Below are 14,530 nucleotides of genomic sequence, written 5' to 3' on the forward strand. Positions count from 1 at the left end.
GGCTCGGCTCCATCGGGTTAAGCCAGCCGACTCTTGGTTTCATCTCAGGTCATGATCTCACAGTCATGGGATTGAGGGATCGAGCCCCGGGTCAGGCTCTGCGCTGAGCACACAGTCCACATGGGACTCTCTCTCCCTTGGCCTCTCCCCCTCCTCTCAAATAAATAAATAAATCTCTTTTTAAAAAGGAACAACAGGGGATCCCTGGGTGGCTCAGCGGTTCAGCCCCTGCATTCGGCCCAGGGTGTGATCCTGGAATCCCAGGATCAATTCCTGCGTTGGGCTCCCAGTATGGAACCTGCTTCTCCCTCTGCCTGTGTCTCTGCCCACCCCACCCCCCCTCCCCACCCCCCGTCTCTCTATCATGAATAAATAAATAAAATCTTAAAAAAAAAGGAACAACAACAAAAAGGTATTAATCATGTGGCTTTCCTGACTTTACTGAAAGAGGGGCAGATTCAACAAATGTGGGAGAAAGCTGTCCTCTTCCTCCTCCTCCCCAACTACCCCTCAGCCCCCCAATGGTCCAGAGTGAACCATGGTCTCTGGTAGGAAAAAAAAATCCACTTTGAAAGTGCACAGACATTTGGTTTGTTTTGTGCATATCCTTCTATGTTGACTTTGTGAAGGTAAGTTTTTGTGAAGAGGGAAGATGGTCTTCTGCTTAGCAGCTGTTAGCTTATGAGGATATAGACTCCATCCAGCACTGGTGCTTTCAACAGCCCTATGAGGGCAGAACTGTCATTAAATACATTTCACAGGGGGAGAAACTGAGGGTGGCTTAGAATGGGAGCTTGCCCTGTATCTATCACCAACTATGTGCAAGGAATTGGGGCTATAGTGGTATTCAAGGCGGGGGGCAAATGATATCTTTAAGTGAGGTGATGATACATCCTGGATTATTTGGGACAATCCACAGATGCCTATCAATGGCTCCCTCAAGTATCTCGGTTTGGACAATACTTATAGACTTCACTGTAGAGTAGGAAAGACATAAATTCATCAAAGAATTGCTCAGGTTAGTTAATAACTACAGTGATAAATAGGAAGGAAAGAAATTAATGTGGGGAAATGAATAGGCTAATTTGTCAGCTCTGAGGAGGCGACAGGGAAGAAGAGTAAGTGAGAATTAGGAAGGGGGGGAGTGAGGGAGGTGAGCATTCCAGGGTTGAGAATGTCAAGGGGGAAAAATGATTCTGCATTGTGTTTTAACCTTGTCTTCGCTATAATCAGCATTTGACTTCTTTCATTTTTGACACAACAAAGAAAACCGGTGTTTTTTGTTAACTTCAAGAGAACCTGAGGAGTTTTTAAATGGCTGAATTAATTATAACGAGATCTAAGAAAGGCAGTTGAATTAAATATTTAAAAATTCAACTTCCTAAAACATACAGGGAGTAGATCTAATTTCCTATTAATAAAATACAGTAGTAATACAGTCTCAGGATTAAAGGTAATATAACAATTACCAATTGAAGCTCTTGTAAATGCTCACCAGGGCATGTCTCAATTTTAGGCTGACAAGATGCAGAATGAATAAAAAAAATTCTAACAAGGGAAGACTTCACACCACCTGGTTAATGATGATATTCTTAGTACTGATGAGCAATCTAATGTGTAAATATTCCTGTCTTTTTACAAAAGGCGAGCTGAGTGTTTTGAAATCGTAAAGGCAAGGTACAAAGTTTCTGAATTCTTCAAGTTCCTCTATTTTGGGGCACCTGGGTGGCTCAGTGGTTGCATGTCTGCCTTCGGCTCAGGGCATGATCCCGGGGTCCTAGGATCGAGTCCACGTCAGGCTCCCCACAGGGAGCCTGCTTCTCCCTCTGCCTTGGTCTCAGTCTCTCTCTGTGTCTCTCATGAATAAATAAATAAAATCTTAAAAAAAAAAAAGAAGAAGATTCCTCTATTTAAAACTTGGACATACTACATAGAAAGTCCCCTGAGGGGGATCCCTGGGTGGCGCAGCGGTTTAGTGCCTGCCTTTGGCCCAGGGCGTGATCCTGGAGACCCGGGATCGAATCCCACGTCGGGCTCCCAGTGCATGGAGCCTGCTTCTCCCTCTGCCTGTGTCTCTGCCTCTCTCTCTCTCTCTCTCTCTCTGTGTGTGACTATCATAAATAAATAAAAATTTTAAAAAAATCTATAAAAAAAAAAAAAAGAAAGTCCCCTGAGGACAAGGTAGTCAAAGTATTTTCAAGGGCAGCAAGAAGGGCAGGGAAGCTAGATGATTCAGGAAGAAGGTCTCAAAAGTAAGCCAAGTGAGGCTAGGTTGAAGGCAGCCCATGTTGAGGTGCTTGGAATTCATCCTAAGAGTCATGAGGAGCCACAGAAAACTGACTTGCATTTGAGGGTGACCTGAGCAGATCTGAGCTTTGGCCTCACAGGAGCCAAAGTGCATGCATGGTAAGAAGTCACCGAAGAGGTGGGAGCAAAATCCATGTTCACCACAAGAACATGGTGACTGGGCCAAGGTGGGGAGAGTGACATAGACAGGAACAGTGGAATTCATTCATATCCCCTAACTATGGAGATAACAGCAACACGACTTGGGGGTGAACTGGATATTATTATTATTATTTTAAAGATTTTATTTTATTCTTGTGAGACACACAGAAAGAGGATCACAACCTGAGCCAAAGGCAGATGATCAACAACTGAGCCACCCAAGTGCCCTGTGAACTGGATAGTAATCAATCATTCAGTATTTATTGAGCACCTACTAAGTGCTGAGTGTTGTTTTGGGGGCTAGAAACAAGAGGGGACAGAGTAGAGGTTGGTCAAGGATGGTGCTCTGATGCATGGCTTTTGTAACTGGAAGACAATCACAGTGTTCCTTTAGACAGGAATTCCTGGAAGAGGGCTGATTTTAGAGGAACAAATCATAAACCATTTTGGAAACCTTGCATTTGAGGTCCCTGTGGGACATCCAAGTAGAGATATCAAGGAGGTAGGTGGATACACAGATCCAGAATTCATCTGAGAGCTCCAGGCCGGACATAAAAATCAGGAAGTCATCTGCATTTCAGTGGCAGCTGAAGCCATTACCTGGATGAAATCACCCAGCAGAACAAGTATAGTACGATGGTGAAGGAAGAAAAAATGAGTTAAAAAAGCAAGAAAAAGCCTGTCTAGAGAAGCAGAAGGAAAATCAAGACAGTCTTACAACACAGAAGCTGAGGGAAGTGAACATTTCAAGAGGGAAGTGGTCAAGTATGTCAAATGCTGCCTGATTGCCCAAGGTCATCCAATTAATGAGTGGTAGAGCTTAAATTTAAAATCAGGTCTAACTATTTAATAAACAGTGCCAGGCTTTAGCCATTTGGAAACAAAATTAAACCCCTACCTTACACCATTTGCAATTATAAAATCCAGCCGAGGTAAAAGTCTAAAAGTAAAAACAAGATAGCAATATTTTTTAAAAGATTTATTTATTTATTTATGATAGACCTAGAGAGAGAGAGAGAGGCAGAGACACAGGAGGAGGGAGAAGCAGGCTCCATGCACTGGGAGCCCGATGTGGGACTCGATCCCAGGTCTCCAGGATCAGGCCCTGGGCTGCAGGCAGCTAAACCACTGCGCCACCAGGGCTGCCACAATGTTTTTTTTAAATAGAAAAAGTTGGGATCCCTGGGTGGTGCAGCGGTTTAGCGCCTGCCTTTGGCCCAAGGCGCGATCCTGGAGACCCGGGATCGAATCCCACATCGGGCTCCCAGTGCATGGAGCCTGCTTCTCCCTCTGCCTATTGTCTCTGCCTCTCTCTCTCTCTCTCTCTCTCTCTGTGTGTGTGTATGACTATCATAAATAAATAAAAATTAAAAGAAAATAAATAGAAAAAGTTTCGGGGCGCCTAGGTGGCTCAGTCAGTTAAGCATCTGCCTTCAGTTCAGGTCATGATCTCGGGGTCCTGGGTGGGATCCCCGCATCTGCTTCCTGCTCAGTGGGGAGTCTGCTTCTCCCTCTCCCTCTGCTCTCCCCTCTGCTTGTGCTCTTTCGCTAGTGTTCTCTCATGCTCTCTCCCAAATAAGTAAATAAAATCTGAAATAAATGAATAAATAAATAGAAAAAAATTTGCAATCTTAGCATATTAAGATCTTCTTAAGGCAGGGGTGGCTCAGTGGTTGAGTGTCTGCCTTTGGTTCAGGTCATGATCCCAGGGTCCCAGGATCGAGTCCCACATCGGGCTCCCTGTAAGGAGTCTGCTTCTCCCTCTGTTTATGTCTCTCATGAATAAATAGAAAATCTTTTTTTTAAAAAATCTACTTAAGGCAGGACTGGAAACACAGAAACCATAAAAGAAAGAAAGGTTTTTTTTTAATAAACTGGAGGAAAGGTTTGTAGCACATTTGACAGACAATGTTAATATTCCCCATATACAAGGACCCAACAGGGAAATTGAGAGATTCAAAGAGATGAGCAGATAACTCACAAAAGATCGATGACGTATTGTAAAAAGACAATTACCTCTCTGATGAAGAAATGCAAGTAAAACAATAATGAGACACCATTCCTTGGATTGTGAGAGCATTTAAAAACTGATCTCATTTACTGGGGATAAGAAATACTAAAACCTTTTTAGGATGGATTTGGCAATATCTATTAAAAATTTTAAGGTAGCTCTATTTCCTGACCAGGGTGCTAGATACACAATGTATTCGTGGAGTGAAAATTAACACAGTTCTTCACTCTATTAATTCTATTAACCCTATTTAAAAAGTACATTTGTACAATTTTCCATACATATGGAAAGAACAGAGACACGAAGTATACATACCCAACAACTCAACAATCCATTATGGGATTCTTTTCTTCATTTTGCAAATTGATAACAAAAAAGTAAAAAACCCAATTTACTTTTTTTTTAAGATTTTTTTTTTTCCTTAAGGAATCTCTACAGCCAGCTTGGGGCTTGAACTCACAAACCCGAGATCAAGAGGTGCATGCTCCATCAACTGAGCCAGCCAGCCACTCCCAGCCCAATTTATTTCAAAAATGGACAAGAGATGACAGGCAACTGACAGAAGACAAATCCATGCAGGCAGAAAACATAGAAAAAAAACCTCCTGGGTGGTCATAAAAATGCCAGTAAAAGTTACAAAGAGATATCGCTTTATACCCATAAATTTAAGAAGTGATAACACCCATTTCTGGGGTGCATAGAGGCTCCAATACATTACTGGTAGAAATATGAATTGTTAGCGGCCCTCGGGGAAAAATAATCTGGTAATATCTATTAAATATGTATAGTCTTCGACCTAAAGTCTGTATTTATCAGTTATAAATGCTCTAGTACGTAGGGCTGGATGTCTGATAATACTTTGTGCAACGTGGGAGTGGGAGAAAGACCTGCAAAGCTTCAAGAAATGTAAAGATTATGTCAAAATGGTAAGCCTATACCATGAAATACTATCCAACTATTATGAAGATTCTATTAGAATTAGCTGTGTTCACCCAGAGAGAGGCACATGGGATAGTAGGTAACAAAAGGCAGACTAATGCACATGATTTGATTTTGTTATTTAAAAAATATAGGGGTGCCTGGCTAGCTCAATCAGAACATTCGACTCTTGATCTCAGGGTTGTGAGTTCGAGCCCCACGTTGGCTGTAGAGATTACTTAAAAATAAAATCTTGGTGTACCTGAGTGGCTCAGTTGGTTAAGCGTCTGCCTTCAGCTCAGGTCATGATCCCACGGTCCTGGGGTTTAACCCTGCATCCAGCTCCCTGCTCAGTGAGGAGTCTGCTTCTCCCTCTCCCTCTGCCTGCTGCTCCACACCCCCCCCCCTTGTGCTCTCTGTCAAATAAAAATCTTTTTAAAAAATAAATATAAATAAATAAATCTTTAAAAAGATAATAAAATAGTAACTTAACAAAATTAAAAACTACATATAGTGTCTTACATATGTTTGTAGGAAGTGGAATATGGTTTAGGAACTCCATCTCTGGGGTCCTGGAAGCCTGTGGCTAAACTCCAGCATCACTATCTTCTCCCCATATGTGATCATCTCTCTGGGCCTCAGTTTTCTTGACTATAAAAGGGGTTAATAATAATAGCTATCTCTCAGACCTGTTGAAAGCATGTGCTGAGAGAATTCATGAAACATGTTTAGCGATGGAAGCCTGGATGGCTCAGATGGTTAAGCCTTTGGTTCAGGTCATGATCCCAGCGTCCTGGGATCAAGTCGTGCATCAGACTCCCTGCTCAACAGAGAGTCTGCTTCACCCTCTACTCCTCCCCCTGTTCATGCCCAGCTCATTCTCTCTCTCTCAAATAAATAAATCTTTTTTAAAAAAGTGCTCAGTGATGCCTGGTATGCTATTCTGTATCACAGATGTGAGCATGACCTCCAGAGCACGGGCAACAGAGTACAAGAAAACATACCACACTGTTTTTAGTAAGCTGTTATTAGTGAGCTTGAGCTGGAGGGGACTGGGGCACAGGGGATTTGCATTTTTTATCAGTCCAACTTGTTACAGCTAGCATGTATTACTTTTGTAATTTTTTTAAAATTCACTAAAGTGGGAAGAAAGGAGTTAGAGAAAAGGAAGGGGTCTGCCCTCAACTCACCAGCTGCTAGGAAGGAATGGGAAAGAGGGCTTAGGCAGGGCAGAGGCCCCAGGAGAGTCTTCTACCCCAACCGGTGATCTCAAGCCACTGAGTGGCCCTGGACCGGAGAGTCCCTCAGGCGCAGAATGGAGCTGCCAGTGTCACCCAATGCAAAACCTGTTACTTGCTACCAAGGACAGATTTGAGTTTGAGTCCCAGTGGCCCTTGTGTGGCATTATGGGCCAGACATCTCGTAAGGGCCTGACCCTTATCAATCCACATAATTCCTTAATTCACATCAACCTTATGAGTCAGGTACTTTACATTATTATCCCTGTTTTGTAGGTAGGGAAAACTGAGGTACCGAAACCTCACTTGCAGGAGATCAGACACTGGAATGTGGCCAGAATTCAAATGCAGGCAGCCTGGCTCTGAATCCAGGCTGTGGACCACCAGGCTCTCCTATGTCCCCCTGTCTCACCAAGGAGACTTCCCCTCTCCCCACACCAGTGTCCTCAAGTGTGAAACGGGCTTCCCACCACTCAACATCTGCAGTTTGCTGCAGGGGTTACATGACCGTGGGCTTGGGCCTGGGAGAAGTGTTTTCAAAATGGGAGCTTTGGATTCTTAAATACAGAGACCAAACTGGCAGGAGGCGAAGTGGTGGGGGTGGAGAGGTGGGTGAAGTAGATAAAGGGGATTAAGAGGTACAAACTTCTAGTTATAAAACAAGTCACAGAGAAGTACAGCATGGGGAATGTAGTCAACAGAACTGCTATTGCATTGCTTGGTGACAGATGGGGGTCACACTTAACAAGGTGAGCACTAATGTACAAAGCTGTCAAATCACTGTTATACACCTGAAACTAAATACAATTGTATGTTAATTATCCTTCAATTTAAAAAAGAGAGAGAAGAGCCTGTTACCCTGGTGCCTCCAGGAGGAAGAGAGATGAGTGGGAGTGGGGGGGGGGGGGGAGGCAGTGATCCTGGTGAGTTGTCCAAAGCCCCACTAAGAGGAGAGACAAAGCCTGGCAGGGAGCCAGGCCCTTGCTCTTCCAGAAACCGCAGGGTTAGTGGCCGGGTCCCATGCACCCCTCCCCACCCTGACTCTCAGCTAGAAGAGAGGCCCCTGGGTTTGCCGCAGGCTCCCCACTTCCTCACTTCACCACACCGCATCCTGTTGCGGTCTTGCTAGAGAAGGAAGTGGAATCTGGAGTTCAGTGTGACCCGCCCGTCCTGCTGGGCTGTGAAGCAAGGCCCTCCCCTCCCATGCCAGGCCCCAGGGGATAAAGGCAGCCCAGCCAGCCACGAACTCCTATCCATCCCTGCGTGCCTCACCTGCCATGTCCACCCCCGGTGTGCTGCTCACCTGGGCTCTCCTCGCTCTTCTCGGACTCGGACTCGGAGTGCCTGGAGAAGCCCCCTTAAACTCCTGCTGCCCCATCGTGCCCCGGAGAGAGTGGAGGGCCCCGGTGTCCAGATGCACCGAGAAGCTACAACTGCCGGTGCGCAACGTGGTGGTATCGCACACAGCTGGCAGCCACTGCAACAGCCCGGCCTTGTGCCTGATGCAGGTGCAGAACGTGCACAGCTACCACACGAAGTCACTCAACTGGTGTGATGTAGGCTACAAGTGAGTGCTGAGGGAGCCGAGGCGGGGGTGGGGGGTGTGGCAGGTGTAAGGAAAGGTGTGCAGCTCCAGGGAGCCCAGGCAGCCCTAGGGCCACCTGGCTGACAGCCCCCTGCCCCCAACCGCGGGCACACAGCACTGCGTATGTGCGGGCAGCAGACTGGTACTAGCAGGAAGGGATAAGGCTTAAATCCAAGCTCTGCTCCCCAGAGGCAGGTACAGATTTTGCCAACACAAAAGAAAGTGTCCTCTACAGTGGAGTCCCTTCATAAAGTCTGCTGCCTCTGCTGGGAGGCAGACAAGCAGGCTGGTTACATGCGGGGTGGGGAGGTGGGGGGAAGGGTACAGGTGGGGGGGGGCGGTAAGCGCAGGGTGGGGAGGTGAGGGGAAGGGTACAGGTGGCGGGGAGGTGGTCCGGGGCAGGGTCCAGTCTCAGCTCTGCTTGTTGCTCTCCTCACTTTGGTTTCCTTTCCCTCCTCTGCAGAGTCAGCTTGTGGCCCTCCACTGGGTCACTAAATCAGCCAATAACACATGCAAAGCACTTAGGACACGGACTAGCATGCAATGGGAAACCCCAAGTTCATGGCCTCTTGCCTTCAGGCACTTACCGTGTGCCAGGCCCTGCCCTGCCCCAGTGCTGGGATGGGGAGGAAACACATGAGCTGTAGGAATCTGGCCCAATGGGATTTAAAGACCAACAGGGAGGAACAGATGGGAAACAAGCAAAAGCAACCAGATGAATTCAGATGGGATGGATGGAGGGCTGCGGGAAGAGAGGTAAGTTGGAGGTCCAACAGGGGTAAAGGCGCTGAGGCCAAGTGAGAGGGTCACATCTCAAGGACAGAGGCCAGGATGGCTGGAGGGAGCTGGGAGCTGGATGAACAGGACCAGCTCCACAGAGCCAGATGGCACAGGGCCTTAGCGGTCACGGGGTCAGAAGACGAGAGCCATGGGAGGGATGTGAGCCTGCTGGGTGGGAGCAGCTCCCTCTGGCTGCCAGGGACAGAACAGACTGTAAATGGATGGTGGCAGAAACAAAGGACTGCTTAGATCTGCATCTGGGGGCCCTACCCCCCATATCCCTTTCCTGGGTAACAGGCCCAGGTCCCACACAAGGGCCTCCGCAGCGAGTGAACTCTGAACCTACAGGTTCTCAGACCTTGGTAAGCACCAGTCACCGTGCTGGAAATCCAGGTTCCCAGGTTCCACCCTTACAGACAGCTTCGAATAGGGCTGGGAATCGGAGGACCTCAGTGGAACTATAGAGGCCTCGGAGGGAATCCCCAGCTCTTCTGGCTCGAGCTTTTGCGGTTCAAAGGCTCGAACTTCCCAGTTTTGTCTCTGAGACTCAGGTGCTCCGATTTTAAGTGTTTCCATGAGGTAGTGAAGACAAAGCTTGGCTCCCCAGCTTCTGGCTTAAACTGCCTTATGGAAAAGCCAACTGAAAGTCTGTTTCTTAGATTTTAGGATTTAGAGTCTGATCCCAGCGTTCTGGATCTCCCTTCCTTGTCACATCACATTCTGAGTCTCCGTGTCTTTACTTATAAAAAGGGTTCCTCACTCTACCCACCTGGTGGTGGTGCTGGAGGTTTAAATTAGATGCTTCCATTTCACAAATACACAAGGAGTCCCAACTGCCCGTGCCAGGTGCTGGGTCTGTAGCAGGGCCATAAGCAGCCCAGTACCCAGGGAGTGGGTGTACCCACAGCATCACTGTGGAATTTCTAGTCTCTTCAGAGCCAGATTCTGAGTCTGGCTTCCTGCATGGGAGATTCAGAACCCAGATTCTTAAGCTCCAACATTCTTTATATCCTGGTTGACTGCGTGAGCAAGAAGAGATCTTCTAGTTAATTCCAACATTCCAAATCAGACTTGCTCAATTAAGACATGTCAAATAAGCCTTAAGGATCTGATGCCAGGATAGCAGATGCTCCACGGGGCAGATGCTGGAACTCCAGGGTCTGTATCTGGTTGTGATGCCAATCCTTGAGTCCCAGATCCTGTCACTCCATGTACCCCAGCAGGGAAGAGAAAGCAGGAAGCAGGTTGGGCCCAGAGCAGAAGAGCTTCTTAGAGAAAAGAGTTCTGAGAGGCAGGGGTCTATGGGGCATGAGCTTGGCAGCACCTGCCTCAGAGGACTGCATGAGAGGACTGAGCAAATCAAGACCTCAACAAATCCTCCTGGGAGGCTGGAGGAAGCAAGGAACGGGATCACGTGGGTGGGAGTCGCCAGGGACCCAGGTGAAAATGTGGGCTCTGTCCCTGTCTGGCTGTGTGACTGTGGGCAGATATCCCCACCTCTCTGATTCTCCACCTACAGAATGCGGGGGAGAGGCAGTACTGACTCACAGGGGAGCATGAGCGTGAAAAAAAGATGTATGTGGAGCTGTGCTTGGCACATGGCAGGGGCCAGAGGCATCGGATGACAGGATAAGAGGGAGGTGTTGGGAGAAATTGTGTGTGAGTAGCAAGGGGCAGGGTGAGTGGAGGGGGGAGTCCTCCCCCAGGATCGCCTTCATTTACTCATCAAGCCCACCCTCCCACCCCCCTATGCAGCTTCCTGATTGGAGAAGATGGGCTCGTGTATGAGGGCCGGGGCTGGGACACCAAGGGTGACCACACAGGTGTCAACTGGAACCCCATCTCCATTGGCATCTCCTTCATGGGTAACTATATGGGTAAGTGTCCAGCTGTTGGGATGGAGGGCTGACCTGGGGTCCAGCATCCCATGGTATGTAGTCCTTGGGAGGCTCCACCACCAACAAGCTATGTGACCTTGGGCAAGTGAGTCGGCTTCTTCAAGCCTCACCTCCTTTGGATAATGACCAGTTCTTTTCACCCACATGGTTTGGGCCAAGATTAGTCAATCTGCATAAAACGTCTTTGGCCAGTCCATGGCATTTAAGAAGTGCCTGATAAATAGCCACCACCATGGGTAGGACCCAGAGGTGTGGGGGCAGAAGGAGGAGAAGCTCTGACCCTGACACTTGCTGAGGGTTTAACCTACGCCAGGCACTGTTCTGTGGGGGCTTTATATAGAATAACTCATTTTCTTGTCCCACAGCCCAGTGGGCAGGTGCTATCATTCTCTCCTTTCACAGATGGGGAAACTGAAGCAGATAGGGTTAAGTCATTGCTAAGGGACTGAGACAGACCCTGTTCTGGGTCCTAGTGGGTCAGGATGCATAATTGGAACCACTACCCCACACTACCTCTGCCCCTCAAGGAAGCTCCAGCCTAACTCCTGCCTCTGCTTCCCCAGAGCGATCCCCCCCACCCCGGGCCCTCAGGGCGGCCCAGAGTCTGCTGGCTTGTGGTGTGGCTCAGGGAAAACTGAACCCCAGATACCAGCTCAGAGGACACCGGGATGTGCAGCAGACACTCTCTCCAGGCGACCGACTCTATGAAATCATCCAGACGTGGCCACACTACGTCGACTGAGACCCTGCCTATCTCCTCCACACCCAGAAACCCCCACCACCACCACCCCTCCAATAAAGGTGCAGCTCAAACTGTGTTCCTGTGTTCCACGTGCCTCCTCTCCCTCTCTACTTCCCACAAGACCCCAGCTCTCCCCATCCACCCTGGGCCCAGCACTCTGTCCTCGCTGGTGCTCATAACCCAGAGGCCCCGACCCTGAACCAAGACCCCAGAGATCCCAGCTTGGAAGGAACATCACAGCTCAGAACCCAGAGGTCTCAGGTCAGAGCGCAGGAATCAGCACCAGGTCAGCCCAGATGTCACTGACAGCAGCTCCTGGGGTCCTGTGGGGCATAGGCCATGCTCCAAGACACCCCTTCTCTACCACTCAGCCAGAGAGAGCCCATGCAACATCTCTGCTTAGAGTTGCTTGCTACTGCCCCTCATGGCCCCTCTTTCATTGCTTTAGATCCTATGGAAGCTTTGCCTGACCCTGAACCCCAAAATGCCTCCCAGTCTCAGACATGCCCAGAAATACACCAGGTCCCAATTACACCCACTACCCAATCCTCATTTCTCCCCAAGGCCAGCCTCACCCTTCAGTCATCTGCTGAAGGATCCCAAGGGCAAACACGTTTATTTACAAAATGCACATACCCTCCCTCCTAGCATGCAATGCATGGGGCAGAGGGAGGGGTCTGGGCTTCACACACCTGAAACCCGGTGAGCACCAGCAGGGGAGGAGCCTGCACGGGGCTGGAAGGACACGCCGCACCGCCCCCCACTCCTAATCCAGCGGTGTTGGGTAGGGGATGGAGGGGCGGGGCTCCCTGGCGGAGGTCAAGACCGTGTGTCCAGTCGGTTCATGTATTCCTGCAAGGCCTTCAGGCGGGCGTCTATTTCAGCCATGTCTGCCGCCTGGTGGTCGGAGCTGTACTCTGTGAGAGCAGGTGTGGGTGTAGGGGCCGGGAGGGCCCAATGCACTGCCCTCAGGCTGTGGGGCAGGGGAGGAGGAGTCCCCAGCTCACCTTTGATAGGGACCCAGCCCCCCGAATTGGCCAGGCGTCTCTGATGGCGGCCACGTTCCAGAGGAGTGGACTTTTGCTGCAGGGGGAGGCATGAAGGCGAGGGGTAGTGGTGGCATTAGGTCCCTCCCTCTATTCCTGTCCCCAAAATATCACTGGAGATTATGAACCTGAGGACCTCAAAGAACAATGGCTGACACCCACTGGGCACTTACTAGATGCACAATCACCTCGTGGGATCTCCACCGGAACCCTCTGGGATGAATACTTTTACCATCCCCATTTAGCTGATTAAGAAACTGAGGTTGAGATACCTCGAGTCACACAGGTGATAGGAAGGCAGGACCAGGTTTTAAGACCCAGCAATCTGAGGTCAGGGCTGGGACACTTAGCCAGCCAGTATCACTGCCTGCCCCCATGCCACCCTGCACTCTCCTCCAATCCAGTGGTCTCAAAACATTCTGCCTCCAGACGCATTTCAGACACTTCTGCAACCTGATGCCCCCAGAATGGAAAACCATGGGCTTCTGGTGGTTTCGTGCTGCCCCTACCTCCTCCAAGGTCTGGGGAAAAGACTCTCACCGTGTTGGACCCACTCCAGGTTGTGGGGCTGGGGGGCTTCCCACGACGTTGCCCGCTGATAGGAAAGAGTATTCAACGTCCAGCGGTTGGAGCCTTGGGCATCTCCCACCCCGCCCTCCCCGGCGATTTCAAGGCTCCAGCCTCCATCACCCAGTTTCCCTGCAAAAGACTGTTTCCGGCCTCCCTAGACACCCATCTTGAACCAGTCCTTTCCCAGGGCCCAAGTTTTACCCTCTAGGAAGGGATTCAGAGAAATCCTCCAACTCGCTGCAGGAGCTGGCGGACGAGCAGCGACTGCGGAAACTGTCCACTAGAGGGGGGGAGGAGAGTGTGAGTCTCCCGCCCTCGCCGGTGGCGCCCAGCCCGCGGACCCGATGCTACAGCCCTGTTACCCGAGGAGCTGCGGTTTCGGGAGCGGTTAGCCGCGTCTCCTCGGCGGGTCACGGCAGCGGGCGGCCGAGTCTGGCGAGACCAGGAGATGGACGGCCCATCCCCGCTTCCTCCGCTGCCCAGTCGGTTCCGCTGCTGCTGCTGCCTGGGGAGCGGAGGAGACGCCCACCTGTGCGCCCAACTAATGCTAGGAACGGCGTCGCTGCGCCCCTATGGTCACAGCCAGGGGCAGTAACCCAGCTGAGGTCACAGTCTAGGTAAGGACACATGCAGACACAGAACGGGGGTGGGGGTGGCGGGTCAGGAGAGTAAGCGGAGGTCAGGTGAAAAGCAGGCAAAGGAAGGTGAGAGGCAGAGCAAGCGACAGGTGATGGAGACAGGACACGGGGATGGATGACAGCACAGGTTAGGGGTCCGGGTAAAGGGACAGGGATATGGTCAGGTAAGGAGGAAATGGGCGCTAACTTCATCTTGATCTCTTTCTGCTTCTTCTCCTTGGCTTTCACAAAGGCTGTGGGGTCGAAACGTGGCAGGCGACTACCTAGGATGGGGTGGGAGAGTATGGAGAGAAGACGCTGGGATCCCAGGATCTGACCTCCACGGCTCCAGTCCATTCCCCACCCCCCTCCACGGACAGGGCAGGGCAGAGCTGGGCCGGCACAGACCTGTGGGCGAGGGCGAGGGGCGGGCAGGACGGCCTCGACCCCGGCCCCCCCGGCCGCTCTCCCGGGAAGAAGAGCGGGCGGCACCGCGACCGCGCGATGTGGAGCGCTCCCGCGACGACAAAGCCCGATCCTCCCGGGCCGCTGGCGGCACCACCGGCGAAGTCCTTCTCCTGGGAGTACAGGACCCCACTGTCAGTTTCCCGCCGGCCAGCTCCGATCGCAACTTCTATCTCAAGCCTCTTCTCCGATCACTCGGTCTCTGACATTCA

The 14,530-nt window shown here is 50.3% G+C and overlaps 2 protein-coding genes across 13 annotated transcripts in view; one reads left to right on the forward strand and one right to left on the reverse strand.

The window, feature by feature from the left end:
• Nucleotides 1-4,678: 4,678 nt before the first annotated feature.
• Nucleotides 4,679-14,530, reverse strand: part of CCDC61 (coiled-coil domain containing 61) — a 32,078-nt gene continuing 22,226 nt past the window's right edge. For 8 of the 12 annotated variants that reach the window (XM_072774108.1, XM_072774112.1, XM_072774128.1 and 5 more), the window contains 7 exons: nt 14,262-14,431; nt 14,062-14,137; nt 13,599-13,741; nt 13,438-13,516; nt 13,207-13,261; nt 12,628-12,703; nt 12,218-12,537 (listed from right to left, as the gene is read on the reverse strand). In XM_072774108.1, coding sequence (XP_072630209.1) covers nt 12,440-12,537; nt 12,628-12,703; nt 13,207-13,261; nt 13,438-13,516; nt 13,599-13,741; nt 14,062-14,137; nt 14,262-14,431 — 697 coding nt within the window. In that variant the 3' untranslated portion in view covers nt 12,218-12,439. Of the gene's footprint in view, nt 11,944-12,217; nt 12,538-12,627; nt 12,704-13,206; nt 13,262-13,437; nt 13,517-13,598; nt 13,742-14,061; nt 14,138-14,261; nt 14,432-14,530 lie in introns of those variants that run through there. The other 4 variants (XR_012006575.1, XR_012006576.1, XR_012006571.1 and 1 more) reach the window with 4 other exon arrangements.
• Nucleotides 7,835-11,696, forward strand: PGLYRP1 (peptidoglycan recognition protein 1). Its single transcript, XM_072774151.1, has 3 exons — nt 7,835-8,182; nt 10,736-10,857; nt 11,442-11,696. Exons 1-3 carry the CDS (start codon nt 7,893-7,895, stop codon nt 11,618-11,620), a joined length of 591 nt encoding a protein of 196 aa, XP_072630252.1. The 5' UTR covers nt 7,835-7,892; the 3' UTR covers nt 11,621-11,696.

Source organism: Canis lupus, chromosome 1 (assembly GCF_048164855.1).
Source record: "Canis lupus baileyi chromosome 1, mCanLup2.hap1, whole genome shotgun sequence".
Classification (NCBI taxonomy): domain Eukaryota; kingdom Metazoa; phylum Chordata; class Mammalia; order Carnivora; family Canidae; genus Canis; species Canis lupus.